Here is a 27066-nt window from a genome sequence, read left to right on the forward strand (position 1 = left end):
TCAGGGCTGACAATAACTAATAGAGCTGGGTGTCATCTGCATAGCAGTGAAAATGTACACTATGTCTTCTAATGATACTGCCTAGGGGAAGCATGTATAATGTAAATTGGTCCTAGCACTGAACCCTGTAGAACACCATAGTTCACCTTAGTGTGTGAAGAGGACTCTCCATTTACATGAACAAATTGGAGTCTATTAGATAGATATGATACAAAGCAATTGCTCTAATAGAATATTATGGTCAGCAGTATCCAACTGCGGAACTGAGGTCTAGCAGGACAAGCACAGAGTCAGAATCAGAGAGATGTCGCCTTTCTGACCCGATGGCATGCTGTGCATGAAGCCCCGACATGCCGTCAGGGCTTCATGCACAGCTCTCTCTCTCTCTCAGTGCATTTTTCGCTTGCTTATTACCCACAAGTCTACCGTTATGTACTGACTTCCGACAAGGAAGTCTCGTTTCTGCTGTTAAATACTGAAGAAATGTAAACTTTTTAAAATCATGCGAAATTGCAAAATGCTTAGCTGTATCTCTAATTAAACCTCTGTGACATTGCCCTGCTTTACTTCAGCAGCATCAGGTAATGTTTATATGCTGATTCATGGTTTTCTTCCGTTTTTTTTCTATTGCAGAATATTGTTAAGGTTATCTGCTATGAAAAGTGTTCCGTTTTCTGTTTCACCCCAGTTCTTTTTATTACTCAGGCCTCCAGAGACGACACCGGAACTCAGTAGTTATTTCACAAAACCTTTATTCATCTTCAGACACTCATGCACCTTCCACAAGGGGAGATATACAGGGCCCGGCAGTCCCTCTGCAAAAATCTCAACTTCTTTGTCTGTTACAAGCAGTTTTATAGAAGCGACCCCCAATCGTAAACCCACATGATGTGTTATAAACCCAAAACACTGTGTTTGTGTATGTATGTGCGAGCAGGTGAGTGCTTGTGTGCGCGCACATACCTGTGCGTGTGTGCACGTGAGTTGTGTGTCGTAACAGTTAAAACACTGGGTGTGTGTCTCTGTATATGTGACTCCCTGCCTGTCATAAAAGTCCATCTCCCCTCCAGACCATAATTATCAGGTTACAAACACTGAGACCCCCACTCTACTTCCATTTGGCAGTTTCCACTGGGCCACTGGCCTCTTATTGTCTTACTTTTACAGCTAAGCATGGGGAGGGTCTCCTGCAAACCTACTTCTAAGTTGTGACAGTTATGAGCCTTTATTCAGGGACAAGGGTAACAGACTGCTCCTCTCTTTCCTATCTGTTCCATACAGTCCTAGCATCCCCCAACTGTGGCTTCCTATTTTCTTTTATGACAGGCAGACCCCCAGTGCCTCTCCCTCTACACAATTACACAGAGACTCAGGCCAACCTAAAACACACAGACATTCACAAATCCTTTCCTATTCCTGTGATCTAGAGCTGGACCCTCTCATCTAAGCAAACTTCAGGACATTGTACTCTAATCATTGTTTTCTGGTACTCACATAAGCCAGGCCAGGAAAATTGCCTTCATGTTTTTCTGTATTTTATTCTGAGTTACTTTGACACAAAGGAATCTGCTGTGATGTTTACACCTGTGATGAAGTCTCAGCTTTATTTTTATAGATATAAAAATATGGATATGTACTGATAAGTGATCAGAATTATAATATTTTGGACTGCCTGAGGCAAAATTTCCCCGATTCAAATTGAATCAAATCGTGGATCGAATCGATTCTAGAATCAGTGATGACACCCAGCCCTGTTTATAAGCATTTTCCCTTTCCAATTCACAATAAATCCAACCCTTAGGTCAGAAATATGTATAAGAAATTTCGCCTAATATAATGATATTTATAAACATACCTGTCCAGCTGTCCAGTGATTAATTTCCTAAGTACATGGAGGCAGGATCTCACAGCAGAAGCATACTCCATAATTCAAATTCAAATTCAAATTTTATTTGTCACGTACACAGTCATACACAGTACGATATGTAGTGAAATGCTTGGTGTGCTGTATATTATTATATGTATTTTTCAGTTATTTTATTTACCAAGATCAAGAAGTCACAAGTAAAGAAAGACCACACCATGGCGCATATTTAAACAAGGAAAGATTATTGATCAAAATTATTTATTAAACATAACATTTTTTTTCAGCCCCCCCCCCAAAAAAACAAAACAAAACAAAAAACAAAACCCAAATAACCAATACATGGTCAAAGCAACACAACGGTGGCCCAATATGAAACAGAATTCCACTCTGTAGAGTGGGCAATCATAATGAAGCAGTCCATTTCATTTTGTAGATTCAAGTTGCTCTTCATATTTTTGGCCACCAGATGTCACCAGAGAAGACTGTGTTGAAAAGCTTCGAGAAATGAACCGTTTTTCAATACAAGCTTCAACGCTTCAGAAAGCTTAATTTGGCCATCACTAGGTGAGAACACCATTTGTCCATATTCTTAGTTAACATTCTTGTTTTGATTTAACCATATTTCATATATAGTCTGCAATAGGCAAACCTACTATCCCAGGTTTGTTTATGTTTTGCTCTTTTATAGATTATTAACATAACATCTTGGTTTAAATCAAAGTTTGTTAAGTTAACATGTTATTTATTTCAACTGTTAATTGGTTTAGTCTGAACTCACCTTACCTACCTGTGTTCCAGGAACAAAAGGAGAAAATATAGTTTTACTTCCTTTATTTATAGCTTCCTGGTTAATCTGAGGTCACAAGAAGAGACCAGGTGAAGAAGGAGGGAGAATCTTGGTAATTTAATAAAGCTGATTGTAGACTGTGTTTATACAGATATGGATTTATTGGTGCAATATGTATTGAATATACCGTAGAGATTTTTTTTTTTGCTAGTAAAGGGTAGTAGGATAGGTTGGAGTATGTTAATGTTCATCCTACCTACCTAATGGAATAGTCCTGGGGTGAATGGTCTATTTAAGCAGATGAATACAGGGGTTCAGAAAAAGGATCAGGTCAGTGTAGCTGTGTGCATTTTGACCTTAATTTCCATTAATTTAAGTTCAGTTATGTTTATTTGAACTGAGTTAATTATGGAGTTGAGTTTTTTTATTTTTTTGTAAATATTGTTTGGTCACAAGATGGTGAATAAATCACTCGCTACACTGGCTAGCATCTGTCTCCTGCACTTCTTTAGCTGTGAAGGTCAAGTCCTACCACAAGCTCATTGGTTTATATTTCATGTAACACATTTCTTTTTTTTCTCATACACTACTAATTATAGTAAAACAAGTTGTTTCTTTAAATTCTGGCACTTTTGTACATGGTCAGAGGGCCCGGTGGCGCCAGTGTCCAGCAGCCTCGCCTCTGTCAGTGGGCCCAGGGTGCCTGTGGCTACAATGTAGCTTGCCATCACCAGTGTGTGAATGTGTGTGTGAATGGGTGGATGACAGAATGTAGTGTAAATCGCTTTGGGGTCCTTAGGGACTAAGTAAAGCGCTATCCCTCTGTGGGGGGATACTCCCACTAGGCTTATATCTGGGACTCTCCACCATTTGACCTTAGAACTGAAGAAGCTTCTCGGATGAGAGGTGAAACGTCTTCAAGTAACTTAAAGAAGTCCAGATGCTTTTCTTTGCAAGCTCCTTTGACTACGATGACCTGGATGACTGAGAACCTTCACAGACATATACAATACAGGCCATTTTGTATGCATGATACTACAGAATTTCAATGTCAAGATGTAACAAAAAATTAATGTAAGACAGTTACCCACAACATACTTATACATATATACAGAAGTGCAGACTTTACAGTAACTCTTAAATATAATGGAGAAATATTCAAGAATTTTAAGAAAGTTCAAGAAAGTTACCATTGACCATTGACCATTGAATTTTAAGAAAGTTTTTTAGTTGATATCACAACCTAACCTATTGCTCTTCTAAGGTAATTTACTGTGTGCAGAGTGTTTATCAGGCTTCTGGATTCAGTTTCTCAGAGAGTTCAGAGATGTTGTCAGGAGCTGTAAGAAAAAACAAACTGAGTTTACGTACGCTGCATAATTTTCTTTAATAAACAGCTGGTATAATTATGTTTTTATTACCATTTAACTCTTAGTCACGTCTGTCATTACTCTTAGTATTTCCTTACTTTTGTATTTTGTGTTTTACTTGGCAAAATACAATGGAAAGTAAGTGGACTTTTAATGTTTGTGCACAGCAGGTATGTAAGCCATCTGTGCTCACCCCCCACTCTGTCAGTTTACAGCAAGAGTCATCTGAAATGTGTCAAACTGCAGTGATATACAGGGATTAGGGGCAGGAGATTTCTGATGTAGTCCAAAATCTGAATGTTTGGTTTACAGGTATTACTTATGGATACAGTGTCCTTATTATTTGAAATCATGGGCATGGACATTTTGCTTATTCACAAAGGAGGACTTTTCACTCTTAATCTGCTATTCATTATAGTAAAAACATGAATAGGTTTTACTCACGACAGGGAGGGCATTCAGCTGAAACAAGAGGAAAAAAAATATTTCCCTTATTTATTACATTTCAGAGAAATGCTGAATTTTCCAAGCATCAAATTTAAGTAGAGAAGATGAGAAGAGAATAGGTGTTTTTTTCATCTTACCTTTCTTCTTTTTGCAAATGAAAGCAGCAGCCACTATGAGGGTGGCAGCAAGAGGAGCCACAGCAGAGATGATGGAATTGGTTGTGTCAAAGGGCTTCTCTGTTCAAAACAAAACAAACAAATAAAAAAAGGAAACAAAGAATTGTAATGATTGACTCCTCATAGAAAAAAGGGTTCGATAGTGTACCTTAAGACATGACTCACACATTAACCCTCTTTTCAACCAATTGCTTTTTGTTTTTGTTCTATAGCAGATTATAGGCACTATTTGAAAACCAAAGAAAGATTTTGTGAACATGATTGACAAACTGCAAACCACATTAACAGCGTGAATATTGAAGGAACAGAGACTCACAAAGTATGGATGGAAGGTCTGAGATTATTTGATCATCTGTTGGTGTCATGATCCTGGGTCTGGGGAACCAAGCATGTTTCTTTTTTCTTTTTCTTTTTTTGTTTTTGGAATATCCCTTGATATTAGCATTTTTTCTTGGTATAGTCATTTGTATATCTAGCTACCTTAGTTATTCTCTGCTTATTTTATGGTATCTAGTTATCTAGTTAGGTATCTAGGTTTTGTTACTGTGCCTCCGCTGTGTTCCTTGTGTTACATCTAGTCATCCTTGTTTCTTTATTCCTGTTTTTCCTGTTTTATTTTGATAGTCCCTCATCCTGTGTGTAGTATGTTCAGTTTTGTTTTTCTTCCTGTCTCATTGTTTCTGATTAGCCTATGCCGTGTTTCCCTCTTTTTTCCCATCCCCTTGTTTTCCACATGTATTTAGTCATCTGTTCTCCTCTGTCTGTTGTTGGTGTGTCTGCTTAGCGTCCCTTGTGTTTTCAAGTTTCATGGTTCCAGGTCCTAAGTTTTGTGATTCAGGTTTTTGCGGGGTTTTTTTCTATTCAATTTGTGTTTTTTGTTTTTAGCTTTCCCCAGTTTAGGTTTTGTTAGCTCTAACAAATTCTTCCCATGCTTTTATTTGTCGAGTTGTGCAACCCAAAATAAAGGCTCATCTTTTGTTAACATCTTACTCTGTCTCTGTAGTCCACATTTAGGTCCACACTGTCTTCACTCCATGCTGTCTGCAGCAGATATGACGGTACAGACCAATCACAATGGTCTCAGCAGACTCAACTCACTGTCAACGTTCTCGGCGAGGCCGGACTTGCCGAGACCGCACGGGAGTACGGACTTGCCGAGAACGCGAGCACGGACTCGCGATTTGTACAATTGGAACACCAGCGTACTTGATGATGTCACAGGTCCGGAGTTTTTTCTGCCATCCCCTCTTAATTTAACTGTGAGTAATATGTTATGAAGCTTAACTCTAATCACAGCCAAACCGGTTTACTCAGGAACAAATAAAACACTGAAATAAAGCAAACATTAACATTTAGAAGTGATCTAAGTTACTTATATATCATGTTTAACCTCAGTAGTGAAATCTCTATTAATAAAAATAGTGTACATGTACATACCTTAATAAATACAAGCAGGTGAGATGTTAGAACGCTTTTATTTTTATTTTAGTGGACACTCAATACAATAGACAGCTACTGGGGTTTGGGGTTTGTTTAACCTGAGTAGCGAAAAGACCACGGGGGTGAAAACGATGCGCCGCTAATGATCCTCGACCTCGCTGTCTGCTATGGAGCTGGCAGGTCACAGACCTCTCCGAAAACGTCGGAGCGCGTTTGGAAATATATGATATCTTGATAAATCGAGCAGATATTTGAAGTTTACACAGCTACATTCTTGCTTGAAAATAACTTAAACGTTAAACGCACAAGTACGCATATTGAGAAAGGCCCCTAGACTTCTGTCCTCAAAGTTAGGTCAGTAGGGCTAAATGTCGTGGAAGCCATTTTTCCAAGCAATCCACTCCTTCACCAGCTCTACATGGCTTCAAAGTTCATCCCCACCCTAACCAAGGCAAAAAAAAAGGACTTCAAAAAGCACCACCGGAGTCTACAGTTCACTCGGTTGGTGCGGACGCCTGGGGTGAGTGAAACTGACAGTTTTTCTCAAGCTTCCTGAGGTTACAAAAATTAGGACTGAGACTGTTAACCTCACCTCAAAATATTTAAAGACTGTTTCTCTATCATGTTTCTGTGACTTCCACCCGCTACTTGCTCAACCACTTGCAGCCTCCACACCACTACCTGATCAACCACCTGTCCAGCCTCCACCAGAGGTCTCTGCACCATCTGATCCAGCTAGGTACAAACCTGTGGTCAGTGCTCTGCCTGGTCCTGCTCAGTTCAAGGGTCTCCATTGACGTCGGCTTCCAGCCAAGCTGCCCGAGAAACTCCTTCCCCAAAAACCTACCAAAGCATGTCAATGCCTACACCGGCTACCTGGCAAGCTACCTAGGATCTCCCATTCTCCTCGATGGAGAATCACTGGTACTGCAGCTCCGCCAGACCTGTTTCGTATACGCCACTGATGCAGCGGTTGTCCACCTGATCTGCTTGGCCTGTGCCATGGTACTGCAGGCAATGTCAAAAAGTGCTCCATTAATGCTGCTGGCATTTACATGACTTGCAGCATTATTTATTCATACAATAATCACACGGTTGCTGTAACAGTACATTCAGCGGCTGCAGCTCTCCTGCTGCCAGCCATACACATCACCACCAACAACACAAGCAGAGCACAGATTTTAAGCTGTAGATGCTGTGCAGTTGAATGCATTTCACCTGCAGCGGCATCGCAGACCACGCCCCACCATATACCCCCATCGCCTCTCTGAAGCCTGCGGGGCATTCAGCCGAACCTACTCTCCCCTCTGCGAGGAGGCAAGTGAATCGGCTTGGACCATCAGCGCCCCAGGCCAGGGCCCAGCGATGGGGAAGTGTCCACTCTGGCGGTCGCCCGCGCATCCAGTGACGCCGGTGACGACGTGGTTCCAGGGGTCCCCCGCGTCTCCAGTAGCAACCCCGGAGCTGGTCCGGTGGCCACCCAGGTGGCAAACAGTGGTGGCGCAGCAGGCATGGAAGTGAGTCGGGGCTCACTGGCAGTTGGGCAGGCAGCCAGCACACAGGACCACGGAGCGTGCCAGCCTTTGTTGGAAGACAGGCCGGACCGGCCGCCCTCGGGCATTGCAAGACCCCTGCGCACCTCGACCTCCGTCTTCAGCTTGGCAGGTCCCGCTGGCACGCCAGCCTCCGGCTCATCCCGAGTTGGTCCTGCCCGCGAGCTGTCCACCCTTACAATACAATACAACCCTTATAATAATCACACGGTTGCTAAAACAGTACATTCAACGGCTGCAGCTCTCCCACTGCCATCCGTACACATCACCACCAAAAACAACAATAACACAAAAAGAGCACAGGATTTAAGCCATCAAGGCATGATTGTAGATGCCGTGCTGGTGAGTCCATCTCACCTGCAGTGGCATCGCAAACCACGTCCCGCCACAATAATAAAGCATTTTGTTTTTTATTATAAACTTTGTCCTAATTATGTCCTGGGGCCTGGGACAACTCACACTTTTCGACTCTCCTTTTTCTCCCTCCCTCCCTCCCTCCCTCCCTCCCTCACACACACACACACATAACGGGAGGGGGAGTCCCACACATTCTCCCTGCAGCTTGGACTACACTGCCCATGAGGCTACATTCTTTAGGGCTATGACTCTAATACTGCTCATATTGACTTCATATTAACATATTTTTGTAATAATTATTTTTAAAAATATTTCTTCACGTCATTATGCGGCCCACAAGTAGGGATGACATGGGCTGTGAGATTGAGAACCAGGCATTAGAGTCTTATTGAGTGTTTTGTTTGGGTTTCCATGGAATTACCAGAAATAGAGAGGGCATAGCCTAACAAATGAAACGGGAAAAGACTGTCGTGTAATCCATTTGTTTGTTAACACTGAAGGTTTTCCAATTAGTTTTAAGGACAACCTGATAATAAATTAATTACAATGATATTTTTTACAACTGTAAGGCTTGGAAGAAAAAATGGATGGACTAGTTTTTCAGCATCATACTAGATAGGATATTTCTGAAGGTATTGCACAAATTAAAAAAGTCCAACATAATTTTGTAAAATGCACAATAACGGATTACTGATACACAATGGATACACAATTACTCCCACTGGGTTTATATCTGGGACTCTCCGCCATTTGACCTTGGAACTGAGGAAGCTTCTCGGATGAGAGGTGAAATGTCTTCAAGTAACTTAAAGAAGTCCAGACGCTTTTCTTTGCAAGCTCCTTTGAGCACAATAACGGACATATCCTGGTCAGAAACAACTTCAAGATTCTACAAAAGTAGAAAACATTTGAACTACAGAGCAAATACAAAAGACTGAATATGTCTTTCTCATATCTATAAGACTATTCCAGTCTTACCCCAGTTGGTCCTGATCATGGCTTTGTCCAGTTTGGTGATGATGTCTTTTTTAACACCAGAAAGCTGAAACACACAGTCATAATTCCCGAATTCCTCAGGTGTCACTGTTGAAAGGTCCAAGTCAACACTCATCTGGAAAGTGCCGTCATGGTTTGGCAGGATTTCTCCATGATTCACACCTTCATGAATCTCTTCTCCATTCCTTCTCCAGAACATCATGGCCCCGTGGGGGTAGAAACCTGTAGCGTGGCAGTTGACTGAAGAGGAGGGAGTCCTCTGGAGGAGAGACACTGAGGGAAGCTCTAAAGAGAAAATTTGATCAATTAACAGTTAATTGGAAGCATAGGCTTCATGATTATTTTAATGCAGGCTATATATATATATATATATATATATATATATATATATATATATATATATATTAGGGGTGCAACGATATTCGTATCGATATTGAACCGTTCGATACAGTGCTTTCGGTTCGGTACGCATATGTATCGAACAATACAAAATTTGTAATTTATTTTATCAACTTTCCTTCTGACGATGCTGTCTGTGTTGAGCGCTCAGTGAATCTGCGTTCGACTACTCCGCCTAGGCTCGAGAGTGCAGCCTAGGCGGGGTAGTCGAACACAGATTCACTGAGCGCTCAACACAGACAGCAGCGTCAGAAGGAAGAGCGCAGGGCAAGCTAGCGAGACAGAAGTTAAGCTCTCCTTGCAACATGGACCTCTCCCACCCTCATTCAGATCTGGCGTTTGGAATTATTTTGGTTTTCATGTGACGTATGACCCTGAAGGTAAGCGAGTCATGGACTAAAGTAAAACAGTATGTTGGATGTGCCATGCAATGCTCAATTACATGGGAACTAGTGCATTAGCGCAGTTAGCTCGTTAACGTGTTGGCCGTCTAGCCCCATGCACGGGGCGATCGGCGGTAGCTCGTTAACGGAGATTTGCCGTGTTGTGGCGTTAAGGTCATTTCAACGAGATTAACTTGAAAGCACTAGTGGGAACACAACGAATATGACTGCACATTTACGCCGACATCATCCTAGTGCAAAGACAAGTGGAAGCAGACAAAAACAACAAGCACGCATGCTACAAACTTTAGCCGAGTCATTTAGACAGCTGTTAGCACAGGATTCTCCTTATGGAGACCTGATATGTTTAATATGCTGCTGAGAATATAGCCCAGAAGAAGCGGATAGTATAGCTTTTATTTTGGAAAGAGCCATTTCTCTGTAATAAACTCTCTTTTCCAAAGATGAGTGATTCCTCAATCAGATACAGGGCTCGCAATATCGCTAGCCCGACGTCCCGGGGCTAGCGATTTTTTCAGTCGGGCTACCAAAATCTATCTCTGCCCTGCCCGTCGGGCTATTGTAGAAAGGAAAAATATATGTCAATGCTTTTGCATTCTTTCAGAAATGTAGCTGGGTAATTATGTCATTGGCATCGGTGAGCCACTGTCAATATGTGACATATTGAAATCGCGTTTGAATTTGCACTTGTTTTTTTGCTTTCACTTTGCAATCGTGCGAACTGTGTATAGAGAGCGACAGCACTGATCTGTGAGTGATGATAATTTGTGCACCAATTCCTCTGACATTGTCTTATTAATCGTTGGCTTACTATGCAAACATGACAAGTGAAATCTCCCGCAGCAAGCTTGAACATGTGAGAGGTTGATCGCACAGAGAATCGCTGAGCTTATGTGAGTGCGTGTGTAAAAGCAGCAGGATATATGATATATATTTTATATTATTTTAGTTCTGCTGAGCCAAATAAGACAGGTCAGGGTGAAGAAGTGACAGCCAAGGAAAGCTTACCACAAAACGGAGAAGTTATGACAAATCAGACTATAAGGCAAAAAGAAAGTGCAGCTTTATGGTTTCATGGACAAAATAATTTCTGTGGCTGCAATATGACGAGCTAAATAACCAGGGGTGCACATAAGTGGTGCGCATTCGCTGTCAAAATAAAAAACACGCACAAGGGTTAGGGTTAAATTTAAAAACTGTACTTTTGAGTTAAAATATATATTTATAATTTTAATAAATGACAAATTAAAAAGGCATGAACATTTTTTTTGTATCGAAAAAATATCGAACCGTGACACCAAAGTATCGAACCGAACCGAACCGTGAATTTTGTGTATCGTTGCACCCCTAATATATATATATATATATATATGATAAATCATGAAACTACATCAAGTTTTTAATTTACCTGTTCTCAGCAGAAAGCTCATCCCATATTTCAGATTGGTCTTTAGTGTATAAACACAAACTTGGTTGATGTAATTTGTAAAAAAGATATTTCGAGCACTGTCATTGTCCCATAAATGTTTTATAATGACAGCCTGTGGTTTGGGGGCAATCCATGTTTGTGTCTCCATGTTAAACGTTAGGAAGTCTTCTCCATCATAGCCATACAGATTAAAACCACTGACTTTGTCAGTCTCATCATCCCATTCACACGAAGTCAGTCTCTGGTAAATGTGGACAGCTAAGAAAGACACACAGACTACAGTAAGCCAAAGTCATATATATTAGGGGTGCAACGATACTCGTATCTATATTGAGCTGTTCGATACAGTACTTTCAGTTCGGTACGCATATGTATCGAACAATACAACATTTTTAATTTATTTTATCAACTTTCCTTCTAACGATGCTGTCTGTGTTGAGCGCTCAGTGGATCTGCGCTCGACAGTGCAGCCTAGGCGGAGTAGTCGAACGCAGATTCACTGAGTGCAGGGCAAGCTAGAGAGGCAGAAGTTAAGCTCTCCTTGCAACATGGCAAACTGAACCTCCCCCACCCTCATTCAGATCTGCTGTTTGGAACTATTTTGGTTTTCATGTGAAGTATGACCCTGAAGGTAAGCGTGTCATGGACTAAAGTAAAACAGTATGTTGGATGTGCCATGCAATGCTCAATTACATGGGAACTAGTGCATTAGCGCAGTTAGCTCTTTTAACGTGTTGGCCGTCCAGCCCCACTCACGGGGCGATCCGCGGTAGCTCATTAACGGAGATTTGCTGTGTTGTGGCGTTAACGTCATTTCAACAAGATTAACGCTGACAGCACTAGTGGGAACACAACGAATATGACTGCACATCATCCTAGTGCAAAGACAAGTGGAAGCAGACAAAAACAACAAGCAGGCATGCTACAAACTTTACCCGAGTCATTTAGACAGCCGTTAGCACATGATTCTCCTTATGGGGACCTGATATGTTTAATATGCTGCTCAGAGTATAGCCCAGAAGAAGCGTATAGTATAGCTTTTATTTTGGAAAGAGCCATTTCTCTGTAATAAACTCTTTTTTCCAACGATGAGTGATTTCTCGATCAGATAGATTTATTTTTTATGACTTTGTTGTTTCAGCAACATTAAATTTAAAAACTGTACGTTTGAGTTAAAATATATATTTATAATTTTAATAAATGACAAATTAAAAAGGCATGAACATTTTTTTGTATCGAAAAAATATCGAACTGTGACACCAAAGTATCGAACCGAACCGAACCGTGAATTTTGTGTATTGTTGCACCCCTAATATATATATATATACAGTGGGGCAAAAAAGTATTTAGTCAGCCACCGATTGTGCAAGTTCCCCCACTTAAAATGATGACAGAGGTCAGTAATTTGCACCAGAGGTACACTTCAACTGTGAGAGACAGAATGTGAAGAAAAAATCCATGAATTCACATGGTAGGATTTGTAAAGGATTTATTCGTAAATTAGGGTGGAAAATAAGTATTTGGTCACCTCAAACAAGGAAAATCTCTGGCTCTCACAGACCTGTAACGTCTTCTGTAAGAAGCTTTTCTGTCCCCCACTCGTTACCTGTATGAATGGCACCTGTTTGAACTCATCATCTGTATAAAAGACACCTGTCCACAGCCTCAAACAGTCAGACTCCAAACTCCGCCATGGCCAAGACCAAAGAGCTTTCGAAGGACACCAGGAAAAGTATTGTAGACCTGCACCAGACTGGGAAGAGTGAATCTACAATAGGCAAGCAGCTTGGTGTGAAAAAATCAACTGTGGGAGCAATCATCAGAAAATGGAAGACATACAAGACCACTGATAATCTCCCTCGATCTGGGGCTCCACGCAAGATCTCATCCCGCGGGGTCAAAATGATCATGAGAACGGTGAGCAAAGATCCCAGAACCACACGGGGGGACCTGGTGAATGACCTGCAGAGAGCTGGGACCAAAGTAACAAAGGTCACCATCAGTAACACACTACAACGGCAGGGAATCAAATCCCGCAGTGCCAGACGTGTTCCGCTGCTGAAGCCAGTGCATGTCCAGGCCCGTCTGAAGTTTGCCAGAGAGCACATGGATGATACAGCAGAGGACTGGGAGAATGTCATGTGGTCAGATGAAACCAAAGTAGAACTTTTTGGTATAAACTCAACTCGTCGTGTTTGGAGGAAGAAGAATACTGAGTTGCATCCCAAGAACACCATACCTACTGTGAAGCATGGGGGTGGAAACATCATGCTATGGGGCTGTTTTTCTGCCAAGGGGACAGGACGACTGATCCGTGTTAAGGACAGAATGAATGGGGCCATGTATCGTGAGATTTTGAGCCAAAACCTCCTTCCATCAGTGAGAACTTTGAAGATGAGACGAGGCTGGGTCTTCCAACATGACAATGATCCAAAACACACCGCCCGGGCAACAAAGGAGTGGCTCCGTAAGAAGCATTTGAAAGTCCTGGAGTGGCCTAGCCAGTCTCCAGACCTCAACCCCATAGAAAATCTGTGGCGGGAGTTGAAAGTCCGTGTTGCTCGGCGACAGCCCCAAAACATCACTGCTCTCGAGAAGATCTGCATGGAGGAATGGGCCAAAATACCAGCTACTGTGTGTGCAAACCTGGTAAAGACCTATAGTAAACGTTTGACCTCTGTTATTGCCAACAAAGGTTATGTTACAAAGTATTGAGTTGTATTTTTGTTATTGACCAAATACTTATTTTCCACCCTGATTTACGAATAAATTCTTTACAAATCCTACCATGTGGATTCATGGATTTTTTTTTTCACATTCTGTCTCTCACAGTTGAAGTGTACCTCTGGTGCAAATTACTGACCTCTGTCATCATTTTAGGCGGGGGAACTTGCACAATCGGTGGCTGACTAAATACTTTTTTGCCCCACTGTATGTATGTGTATATATATATATATATATATATATATATATATATATATATATATATATATATATATATATATATATATATATATATATATATATATATATATATATATACATATACAAATAAATTTCAGTAAACCTGTTCAATACCTTGTCCCTGTTTCATTTCTCAGCATTAAGGATAATATATGCATCTATGGTTTTATTTTTGTGCACCTGTTTAATATGATGAGTTGTTACTAGTAATGTTCCTGGCCACTAATTTCTTTCTTGACTACATAAGGAAAACGATTAAACTGACAAACTGACTAGTGTAAAACTAAGAAACACTCAGGTATTAATTTGAAAAACCTAAAGCAAAGGCATTTATCTCATTCTTCAATAATGAATAATGCTGCTTAAATGTGCACCTCACATTGTGCAACATGAATTTACTAAAGTGTATATTATGTGTATATTATTTCACATTCCATTACTGAAGCACGATCCTTTTTGCTATTTTAATATGCATGAATCTTCTGGTACTCCATAAAATATATCATGGTATACATTTTTGTTAAATTAATTCCACTTCAGACAGCTACAGCAGGGATATGCAATGTATACACTGAGTAATCTATTTTAGTGGAACAAAACCAAATCAACAAACTTCAATGCACAAACCTCCCGTTTGGTTTAAGCGCTTTTTCACAACATGAAATTCTTCTTTAAATAGTTGCTGATGCACTGTGCACTCCCCTGTGTACAGCTTCCAGTACTTTGGATCCTCATCTCTTAATGTTTCCATCCAGTCCTGTTTGGGTATAGCTGTTTTGAGTTTGCTGTCACAGTAACCGACCTCTACATCATCATTCAGCATAACAGCCACAACCTCCGGGAAGTTTGGGACTCCAGAAGATGCAGTGAAAAAAATAGTCATGGAGTGTTTTACTGTACAGAACAGAATATCAGAATGAGACACTAGAAGCATCTAATAACAAGTCTTCAGATAATTAAACACCCAACAGACATATTGTTTCCACTGGTTACGTATGGAAATTGATGAGATAATATTCTATTTAGATACCATAGTTAAACAAAATCCAGTAAATGGGTAAAATTGTAGCAAATGCCATTATATAACTGATGTAAAAATCCTTATGTCAAAAAACATGGTATGGTAACATTTTAGGTCAACATTTTAACTGTAAATACAATTTGCCTGTGTGTTTGTTTCTAAATATGTAATTTCCAGTGTTTATTATTACACTGCCAAGAAAACAAGCTTTAAAATAGGAACATTAATGCATACTTGTGTAACACTTCCAGCTCTTCAAGAATCACAGACGCTCAGAAGGGTTGGCTTTTCACAGTTTACTTCTGCAGAAGACATAAAACACATTCAACAGGTGTCTTCTGGTGGTACCGGCAATTGTAGCTCCCTCACAGTGCAAGCGCGCGCTGTGAGGAGCGGAAGCCTTAGCAGCTTCTAAACGTTCGGGTGAGATCCGGTTTCTGGGTTTTCAAAATAAAATACAATTTAAAAAAAAAAATAAAATTCACACTTAAAATGATAATTAAGAACAGGTAAGTGCATGTTTTTCATATGTATTATTAACTCTGTTACACTCACCCCCACTGAATTTTATCAAATTTGAGCCCCAGGTACCCACACTAGTATGCACCAACCAACCAGAGGTCAAAAATCACAAACACCAACTAAACGTATCCCTAAGGATGAAGTGGGGTGGGAGCAGCGCCAAACTCCCAACCCAGCAACTGGCAGCAGGGTGCCCGAAATACACCCTACTAATAACCCCTTACAAGGTGTGTACCATGGCTCAACAGAAAGAAAAAAAAATGTAGAGTACATAACAGCAAGTACAAATCCCATCATTCAGGTAGGCATATAAACAGAACATTTAGTTAGAGAAGGACGGGATCAAGGACTTACAAACTGACTTCACGTCAAACCTGTCACGAACCACGACTTGATTTGACATTGTCTGGATCAGTCTATTCACAGGTTTGACAAGTCGCCCAAGTCTGGTTCTGATCTGGGAACCATTCCCGGTTTGGCTATAGTCAACCATTGGGGACTGAGCAGCAATGGCAGGAGCAACTACATCCACCACTACGTCAGGTGTAGTAGAGCATACTTGTACACCCTCCCCACAGCTCGTAGCAATATTGACCTCCTGGGACGCCATGCTAGAACCGGTTTGGTCAAAGTTCACTTCAACAGACAAGGCCGATGCGGCTGGCAAGACTGAATCCACGCTTGAAACATCAGTAACATCTCCCTGAGACTGGCTGGACTCCGTCAACTGCGACACCCATGCAACTGTCCTCTCTCCAGGGTCCAGAGGTTCAGAGATAACCTCCAGGTCAGCTGTCCCACCCATGGCATTGGGTGAGCGGTTACCATGAGCACCAACACAGCTCACAGCAGGGGCATTCAAATCCCCCTCCCCAGACGCAGCCCCATCATCATCTTCAGGCGCCGTGTTTACATCCCACGTAGAGGAGACATGATCCGAGGTTCCAGCATCATCCTCCAGGGGCAGGAAATTCGCCACCAACAGCAGATTCCGGTGGACCACTCTCTCTCGTCCGGAAACAGAATCACGGATCTTGAAAGTGTGAGTATCATGGTTCACATCGATCACGGTGTAGACCGTTGACTCCCACCGATCAGCAACCTTCTTCTTTCCCCTCTCTTTCTTGTTAGCAACCAGGACTCTGTCACCAACCTCAATCCTGGAACCCTTCACTCTCCTGTTATAGAGTTGCGAGTGACGACGCTTCTCCTGCGTAGCTCGGGTGCGTGCAATGACCATTGCTTCCTTCACATCTTCCCTGAGGGAAACCACATACCTGTCATAACAGGTAACAGCAGGATCGCTCAGGACAGAGCGGAACAGAATGTCAACAGGCAACCGGGGCGTGCGACCAAACATTAGGTAAAAGGGTGCGAATCCAGTTGTCTCATGTGCGGTGCAGTTGTACATGAACGTCAGAGTCTGTAGCCGACGTGGCCAGTCCACTTTCGAGTCTGGTGGTAGGGCACGAATCATTCCACCCAGAGTCCGGTTGAAGCGCTCCACACTGCCGTTCCCCATCGGGTGGTAAGGTGTCGTGTGTGTCTTCTTCACACCAGAGACTCTGAGGAGCTCACTTATCAATTGGCTCTCAAAATTAGCACCCTGGTCGCTGTGTATCCTTTCCGGAAACCCGAACACACAGAAGTACCTGTCCCAGAGAAGCCTTGCAACCTGTTTGGCCGACTGGTCCTTGCATGGGAAGGCCTGCGCCCAGCCAGTGAAGTGGTCTGTGATGACCAAGACGTCGACGGACTTGTTGTGTGAGGCCTCAGCCGACCAAAAGTCGATGCAGACCAACTCCAACGGTCTGGACGAGGACACGCTGACCAAAGGAGCACGTCCCTCCGGTTCGATAGTTTTACTGACTACACAGCGCTGGCATCCCCGTACATGGTCTCTCACATCACGCCCAAGGTTCAACCAGAAAAATCTCTTTCTAGCCAGGTCTAAACTCCTGAACTGGCCCTGGTGACCAGCATCATCATGGATTCCTCGGAGGACCTCAGCCTTCAACGAGTCAGGAACCACGAACTGCAGTCGTCTGTTACCTGATATCTGGTCTCTGGAAACTCTGTACAACACGCCGTTGTTGAGGACCAGCTTCTCCCAGTGGCTCAGGTATCTTTTAACAAGGATTAGGTCCCCTACCCGCTCTCTCCTCGAGGGTCTCCTGTGTCTCTCAACGTAGAAGACGACGCGGGAAAGCACTGCATCCTGCAGCTGTGCGTCCCTAAGTTCTCTCTCTGAATGGGCAGGTAAGGCCTCCAGACCGGGGGACACCATCTGTGGCAGGTGATGTAAAGCCTCTATTGCTCTCCCTCTTGGGCCGACATCCCACTCGACATGTGACTGCAAAACAGCTGTGACAGCATCTTCAGCCAGAACCAAGGGATGCAGACTCTGCATGCCTTGGGACATGATGGAAGCTCCACCACCGGATCCACCATTCACCTTGCAGTCGGTGGACCACCGAAACGCCCCCTGGATTGATGCATGTGAAACATCTTTTGCCTCATTAAGGAAGTCTGCATATCTCTCAGCCAGCAGTCTGTCACTTACATTATCCTTCACAAAAGGCAATCGGCTCAGGGCATCTGCCACAATGTTCTGACGGCCTGGGACATATTTAATGTCAAAGTCATAGCTTGCAAGTTTAGCCACCCAGCGTTGCTCACAACAGTCCAGCTTTGGCTTGGTTAAAATGTGGGTCAAGGGGTTGTTATCAGTCCAGACGGTGAACTTGTGACCTTTGAGCCAATGACTGAACTTGTCGCAGACCGACCACTTTAACGCCAGAAACTCCAACCTGTGTGCTGGATAGTTTCTTTGAGACTGAGACAGGGATTTGCTGGCAAAAGCAATCGGTCTGGGCTTGGTTCCACCGTCCTGGATTTGAGCCAACACTGCTCCAATGCCATCCAGTGATGCGTCTGTCGAAAGCAAGAAGGGGCGAGAGAAGTCTGGGTGAGCCAAAACGACTGTATTTAACATCAAGCTCTTGAGCTTCTCAAAAGCCTCCTCTTCTCTGGATGTCCAATCCGAAGCACTCAACTTCCTGCATGGCCGCCTCACCTTAGTTGTTCCCTTGCCCTTCTTCACAGCACCTCTCAGGAGCTCAAACAGAGGTCTGGCAACAGCAGAGTACATGGGGACAAAGTGTTGGTAGTAATTAATCATCCCCAAAAATGATCTGACCTTTCGTTGGGAAGGAGTCACTCCATCAGTGTCCATGAGGTCCACGCTCCTCATGTTTGCGATAACTTCGACTTTGGATGGGTCTGTTGATACCCCATTTTGATCGATGATGTGACCGAGGAACTTCACGGATTTCCTCAGGAAGAAGCACTTTCTGGGGGCCAGCTTCAAGTTATGCCCGCGCAGCCTCTCAAACACCATTTCCAGGCGCTGCAAGGCAGTGTCCTCGTCTGGAGCAAACACCAGGAGATCGTCCAGGTAACACAACAGGCTCAAATAATTCTGGTCACCAAAGATGCTGGTCATCATGCGCATGAAGCTTGCAGGGCTGTTGCACAGACCCTGCGGCAGCCGATTATACTCATATAGACCCATGGGCGTGGTGAAGGCAGAATATTTCCTATCATCTTCATGCAGCGTCATGTTGTAGAAGCCAGATGTCAAGTCCATGGTACTGAACAGGCTGTTTCCCCCCAAAGCAGCCAGACAATCTGCTTGATGTGGAAGAGGATGGGCATCCTTCAGGGTTCTCTTGTTGAGCCACCGGAAATCGTTGCAAATGCGTAGATCGCCATTTTTCTTCCACACGAGCACCAATGGTGATGCATACTCACTGGTCGATTTCCTGATGATATCCCTCTCCTCCATCTCAGTCAACACTTGTCTCAGCTTCTGGTACTGGCTTGGGGGCACACGCCTGTAGGGAAGTCTGAAAGGTCTGTTATCTGAGAGGCGGATGCGATGCACAAAGTTTTTGGCTTCCCCACAGTCGAGATGATGGCGGGAAAAGACATCCTCGTACTGCAAAACCAGGTCAGCCATCCTCTCTTTACACTGTCCCGATGTCTCACAGGACTCTATGTCAACATCACCAAGCCCAACAAGTTTGAGTTTCTCCGTCATGGAGGTGGGCGTGACTTGTGGCGACATGGCCGACTGATGGCTGCTAGCCAGAGTTGTCTCCTGGAGCACTGAAGCATCAAAGTCCTCGAGCGCCACACAGGAGTACACATCTGCTAGTTTGGCGTTACGTCGCAGATGTACAGGCTGCTCAGACATATTGATCAGTTTCAATGGGACCCATCTATCACCCCACAAGGGAGTAACCAATCTAGCAACCAAAATCCCTCTGGGTGCTGAGCGGGATGACGAGGGCTCTGTCATCACTGTACTGCCAGGGGAGACATTGATGTTCTTTGGTAGTTTTCCCCATACCAGATATTCGCGACCCGGTTCAAGGGACACAGCTGAGTTACACCTAACCGTGCCCACTTTGTCCGGGACGTCCGAATCTTTCCATGGGGTCAAACCAGAAAGCATAGACAGAAAGTTTTCAGTCTCAAGGTTGGTCTTAGAGCAATTACTGAAGACCGTGTTCCAGTAGGGCTCACAACGTTTAGACTGGTGTAATATGTGCTTAATGACGTTCGTCCCCAGTATCAGGTCATCAAGCTGCCCTTGAACCACCAGGATGGGAACTATCATTCTGCAGCCATACACCTCCATCTCCACATTGAGGGCATACTTAGGCTTCACACGTAGTCCTCCACACCCAACAAGGGTCACATCCACTTTGATAACATCTTGATCAGATATCAGTCCAGACTCACGCAGAGTCACCTCGGCTGCTTCATTCATGCTGCAGGCCATGGATCCACTGTCCAGCATACCACCCATTTTCAAAAGCCCACCGAAAGTGACGGGAGTGTAGAAAAGACTGTCACTATTGCCGACTTTGTGAACGTTTTGGAAGATAACTTCAGAATCTTTGCATTTTTGTCTTGCCTCCTCATACACTGACTCCGCATCACAGGTATCAGCAGTTTGGGAGTTTCCTGTAAGACCTGCACTGCCTCCCACCGAATACAGGTCGGTTAGTTTCCCTCCGGCTGGACCTGGGTAGACGTACTAGCCGGGCAAGACAACCGAACATGGCCAGGAGCAAAGCATGAAAAGCACAGTTTGTCAGATAGGCAGTGTGATACTGTGGTATGTCTTGGATCACTGCAGACTTTGCAGGCATCCTCCCTCCTCCGTCTATTTCGCGAGAACTGATTAAACGCCCCTCTCCTTGGTGTCTGAGTGTTGTGGTGCTGCATTCTCTCCATCATGGCCTGAAACATATCCACCATCTGACCCATGAGCCTTTCCTCTGACTGTTGAAGATTTTGACTCACCGCAGTCGAAGGGGAGAAACTCAGACTTCCGACGAGGGGATCTCGTGTTGTGGTGGAGGGGAACGAGTCCACTAACCCCTGAAAACCTGAGGATGGGGGCGAGAAGCTTCGGGAGCGTCCCTCCGGCACAGCAGCTGCAGGTGAGGCGTTCGGGTGTACGGTGGTGATCGTAGAATTATAGCCCTTCAACTGTGCAGCGCCGCTGGCTCTACCATTAGCACTCACCTCCCTTTGATAATCATCAATCCTTTGTTGTACGTCTCGAGCAGTCCACTCATGGACAGGCTTGCACTTGAAGACATAAGACAACTCGGGGTCAGGACAATGTTTCACAAACATACATGCTACTTCATGAGTTAAAGGGGTCGCTGTCTGCCCCTGTCTGCGTAGCCCCTCTATGGCTAGTTCAGCAGCCTTGTTCAGTCTTATCCAATAATCTACCGGGTTTTCACCCCTGGTAGGGAGCGTTGCATAAAAGTCAGCAAGAGGGAGGCACGATGAAGAATCACTGAAGTAATGGCGAAGGACACCAAAGACCAGATCAGGTTTCTGTTTGACATCAAGACCTGGGTCACTACGAAGAGCCACTCTGACCACATCTCTGGCCTTCCCCATTAAGTGGCTAATAATTTCGTCAGCCTGGCCATGAATGGGGACCTCTTGCTTCCACAGGTAGGTTGTTGCCATGTCAATCCAGTCCTGAACAGAACATCTGTCTGTGCCATCACCCCTAAAAATTTGAAGCTCCCTATTGGGCTTAACATGGACAGTTACATGTGGTACATCTCGAGCGGTACTGTTACATTGCTCAGTTTGAGTCTTAGAGTCACCAATCAGGTTCACAACGCCAGCTGACAACAGTTTAGTAACAATGGATTCACCAATCTGGGCTCCTATTTGCTCAACCATGTCAGTAAAACTGTGTACAGTATCACTGTCTCTAATTGGAGTGGAAACCTGGGGCATATCACCCACACCCCTACCGATGGGAATAAAACTCGGGCTTTGGCCTAGCCCAGTGTCGCTGCTCACAGGACCAAACTGTGTGACATTACTGGCGTCAACTGCATGAACTAGTCCGGCACCTCTACCCTTAGGTAGTACTGGAGTGACAAATTTATCCATCGTCAAATCACACACTTAAGATAATAACTGCATGTGCACTCCGTTAGGGAGAGAAAAACAAACAAACCCAGAGATAAAAATAAGAAAAATAACAGTATAACAGTAGCAAAACGAGGGAAAAAAAAATAAATTATAATAATAATGTCCAAATAATTTGAGTGTATAACCACACGTTGTATATCAAAACACAGACACTTTCACCCTTGTCTTATTTCAGTCACACCCCTCACCTTTTTGTTTGTTTTTTTTTTTGGGGGGGGGGGGGGGGGGGGGGGGGTTTCGCTTGTTTGGGTTTTTCTTTTGTCTAAACTCACTTGGTTACAACAACCCACATTCAACTTGTGAACAGCAGGGGAGCAGAACAGCAGCCACGGCGATGAGCATCAAGCTGATCTGAAGATCCGAATGGTCACGGCACCAGTGTAACACTTCCAGCTCTTCAAGAATCACAGACGCTCAGAAGGGTTGGCTTTTCACAGTTTACTTCTGCAGAAGACATAAAACACATTCAACAGGTGTCTTCTGGTGGTACCGGCAATTGTAGCTCCCTCACAGTGCAAGCGCGCGCTGTGAGGAGCGGAAGCCTTAGCAGCTTCTAAACGTTCGGGTGAGATCCGGTTTCTGGGTTTTCAAAATAAAATACAATTTAAAAAAAAAAATAAAATTCACACTTAAAATGATAATTAAGAACAGGTAAGTGCATGTTTTTCATATGTATTATTAACTCTGTTACACTTGCATAAAGATGAATTTGCATACATAAACACAAGATTTCAGAAAATTTGAAATACAAAATCAACTTCTAATGTCTTCTCTTAAAACACTTAAGAGAAGGGTTAAAAAAGAAAAATACATGAACCTTTACAGTTCTTACTAAGTATCAGAATGAGGAAGAAAGGTGATCTAAGAGAGAAGTCTCTAAGACATACTGGTCTGAGTATTTCAGAACTGCTGATCTACTAGGAATTTTCCACAAATTTGTCTCTAGAGTTTACAAAGAATGGTCCAAAAAAGAAAATATCAAGTGACCGGCATTTCTCTGGGTGAAAAAAAGTTGCTGATGTCAGAGGTCAAAGGAAAACAGCATAATGCTTTGAACTGATAAAAACAACAGTAACCCAAAGAAAAACTTGTTAAAACCAATACATGTAAAAAAGCATTTTTGAACAAACATCACATCAAAACTTGAAGCAGATGGGACACACTTGCTGCCACTCATTTCAGCTAAGAACAGGAAACTGAGGCAATAGATTACATGGATTCACAAAAATTGGCAGCGGAAGATTGGAAAAAGATTGCCTGATCCAATACGTCTCGATTTGTGATGCAAAATGCAGATGATAGAGTCAGAATTTGGCATAGAGAACATGAAAGCTGTCAAGGGTAGTGTCGTGGATGAGAGAAGGAGGACCCAAACGCTGGACTCACAGGCAGGTAGGTGAAGGTGGATGTTTATTGCCGAAGGAGTGAGCAAACGGTACAGAGGGAGGAAATGGCTGGCTGACCGAATGAACAAAGGACTGACTGACTGACTGACTGACTGACTGACTGACTGGACATACAGACGACATTGACATCAGACATACATCATTAATGACCCGACATTGAATGGGTAGAACAGAGGGCTTAAATACACAGACTGGTGATAATGATGATAATGAGAGACCGGTGAGTACACAGCTGAACATAATGAACTAATGATAATGGGAAGAGGACGGAACATAATGCACATGGACCAAGGCTAACACAATAAAACAGGAGGTGAAGCAGACAGAATATAAACAGTGAACATGAACTAAGAATACTGGGTCAAAGACCCAGAAACCCTGACAAAAGCATTGATGTATCCTGCCTTGTATCAACAGTTCAGACTGTGGTAATGGTGAAATGGTAACGGGGATATTTTATCACGGAACTTGAGTATCTTAATAACAACTCAACTCCACAGCCCATCTGAGAATTGTTGGAGACCATGTCTATCCCTTTATGGATATGTGGACCATGTTCCCATCTTCTGAAGGGCGCTTCCAGCAGGCTAAAACATTATGTCACAAAGCTCAAATCCCATCAAACTTATTTCTTCAAGATTACAATGAGTTCACTAAACTCAAATGGCCTCCAAAATCACCAGATCTCAATCCAATAATGGATCTTTTCTTGAATAGTGTTGAATCAGTCCAAACTATCATTGTCAAAGTGTACTTAATAAAGTGTCCACACTCAGGGTATCATAAACCATAGGAAACTGCAGGACACTGCTTTTAATGCAAAAGAAAAAAGTAAAATATTTAAAAGGTCTTACCTGAAGATGAAATGTGGCAGAAAAGCAGCAACAGCAAAAACTTCATGCTGAATACACAAAGAGGAAAAGCATATAATTTATAGACGAGAACTTTTTGCTGAGGTTGATTTTTCCTGGTTTTGTGTTGCAGTGTTTATTTTCCTCCTTAATCTGTTCACTACTTGTGACTTGTGATCCTCACTACAAAAGTGTTAAAGCTCCAATGTGTGGAAATTGACTTTTCCGTGCTGTCCGTGTCATTTGTGAGAAAGCAGGTTAAGAGTTTGGCATGAAGTACACCTTTCTGCTTCTGTTTGCTTTGTTGTTGCTTTTACTGCCTCTCAGTCACACCCATGAAGCATCTCTCTGTCAAATTCCCCTATAATTAAAAACCTGTTCATCATGTTTCTGCTTTTAGATTACTTTTACTTTTGATTTATAGGTTAAGGGTATTATTTGTTTAAAATGTGGTTCTCATATCATCTGCTGAGGACTACTCGGAAACATGTTAAAGATAATCTAGTTAACACTGGTTTCAGTTAACTCCACAGCAAACAAACAGAACAGTATGATATACAGGGAGTGCAGAATTATTAGGCAAATGAGTATTTTGTCCACATCATCCTCTTCATGCATGTTGTCTTACTCCAAGCTGTATAGGCTCGAAAGCCTACTACCAATTAAGCATATTAGGTGATGTGCATCTCTGTAATGAGAAGGGGTGTGGTCTAATGACATCAACACCCTATATCAGGTGTGCATAATTATTAGGCAACGTCCTTTCCTTTGGCAAAATGGGTCAAAAGAAGGACTTGACAGGCTCAGAAAAGTCAAAAATAGTGAGATATCTTGCAGAGGGATGCAGCAGTCTCAAAATTGCAAAGCTTCTGAAGCGTGATCATCGAACAATCAAGCGTTTCATTCAAAATAGTCAACAGGGTCGCAAGAAGCGTGTGGAAAAACCAAGGCGCAAAATAACTGCCCATGAACAGTCAAGCGTGCAGCTGCCAAGATGCCACTTGCCACCAGTTTGGCCATATTTCAGAGCTGCAACATCACTGGAGTGCCCAAAAGCACAAGGTGTGCAATACTCAGAGACATGGCCAAGGTAAGAAAGGCTGAAAGACGACCACCACTGAACAAGACACACAAGCTGAAACGTCAAGACTGGGCCAAGAAATATCTCAAGACTGGTTTTTCTAAGGTTTTATGGACTGATGAAATGAGAGTGAGTCTTGATGGGCCAGATGGATGGGCCCGTGGCTGGATTGGTAAAGGGCAGAGAGCTCCAGTGCGACTCAGACGCTAGCAAGGTGGAGGTGGAGTACTGGTTTGGGCTGGTATCATCAAAGATGAGCTTGTGGGGCCTTTTCGGGTTGAGGATGGAGTCAAGCTCAACTCCCAGTCCTACTGCCAGTTTCTGGAAGACACCTTCTTCAAGCAGTGGTACAGGAAGAAGTCTGCATCCTTCAAGAAAAACATGATTTTCATGCAGGACAATGCTCCATCACACGTGTCCAAGTACTCCACAGCGTGGCTGGCAAGAAAGGGTATAAAAGAAGAAAAACTAATGACATGGCCTCCTTGTTCACCTGATCTGGACCCCATTGAGAACCTGGTCCATCATCAAATGTGAGATTTACAAGGAGGGAAAACAGTACACCTGTCTGAACAGTGTCTGGGAGGCTGTGGTTGCTGCTGCACGCAATGTTGATGGTGAACAGATCAAAACACTGACAGAATCCATGGATGGCAGGCTTTTGAGTGTCCTTGCAAAGAAAGGTGGCTATATTGGTCGCTGATTTGTTTTTGAATGTCAGAAATGTATATTTGTGAATGTGGAGATGTTATATTGGTTTCACTGGTAAAAATAAATAATTGAAATGGGTATATATTTGTTTTTTGTTAAGTTGCCTAATAATTATGCACAGTAATAGTCACCTGCACACACAGATATCCCCCTAAAATAGCTAAAACTAAAAACAAACTAAAAACTACTTCCAAAAACATTCAGCTTTGATATTAATGAGTTTTTTGGGTTCATACAGAACATGGTTGTTGTTCAATAATAAAATTATTCCTCAAAAATACAACTTGCCTAATAATTCTGCACTCACTGTATAATTTGTTATTAGCTAACACTGTGAAGCAATACAGAAATGTTGAAAGAAATAATAATGGAAGCTTTTTAGACCCTACAGAAACTGGAAATATCACAGTTTTGTTTTTGGTTTTTTGCCCAATGAGCAGTGTTGGGTAAGTTACTTTAAAATAGTAACTTAGTTACATTACTAGTTACTTCTCTCAAAAGTAAGTCAGTTACTTCAAGTTACTCGTTACTTTCAAAGTAACGAGTTACTAGGGAAAGTAACTTTGGTTTTACTCAGAATTCTCTTGCTTCCATAACTTTGCCAGTCTCCTAGCTTGCTTACTTGCCACAGTGCACTGTGCCACCTACCAATAGAAAGGAAAAAATAATGTGCATATTTCCACGAGAGAAATCCCACGCCTGGACCGTCATTGACTGCTGCCATGATTCTAGCCTACGTCAC

At 43.0% G+C, this 27066-nt stretch overlaps 1 protein-coding gene across 2 annotated transcripts; it reads right to left on the reverse strand.

Annotated features, from left to right (window-relative positions):
- Nucleotides 1–1928: 1928 nt before the first annotated feature.
- Nucleotides 1929–25442, reverse strand: LOC309699225 (major histocompatibility complex class I-related gene protein-like). Of its 2 annotated transcripts, XM_082522170.1 has the most exons (7): nt 24536–25442; nt 14817–15083; nt 11205–11483; nt 8976–9278; nt 4609–4707; nt 4469–4486; nt 1929–3994 (listed from the first exon to the last, which is right to left on the reverse strand). In XM_082522170.1, exons 1-7 carry the CDS (start codon nt 24579–24581, stop codon nt 3945–3947), a joined length of 1062 nt encoding a protein of 353 aa, XP_082378296.1. In that variant the 5' UTR covers nt 24582–25442; the 3' UTR covers nt 1929–3944. The 2 variants fall into 2 exon arrangements, with proteins under 2 accessions (XP_082378296.1, XP_082378297.1); XM_082522171.1 differs by lacking the exon at nt 11205–11483.
- Nucleotides 25443–27066: the final 1624 nt, after the last annotated feature.

The sequence above is a fragment of the Aulonocara stuartgranti genome (genome assembly GCF_965226115.1).
Source record: "Aulonocara stuartgranti genome assembly, chromosome: 22".
In the NCBI taxonomy this organism is placed as follows: domain Eukaryota; kingdom Metazoa; phylum Chordata; class Actinopteri; order Cichliformes; family Cichlidae; genus Aulonocara; species Aulonocara stuartgranti.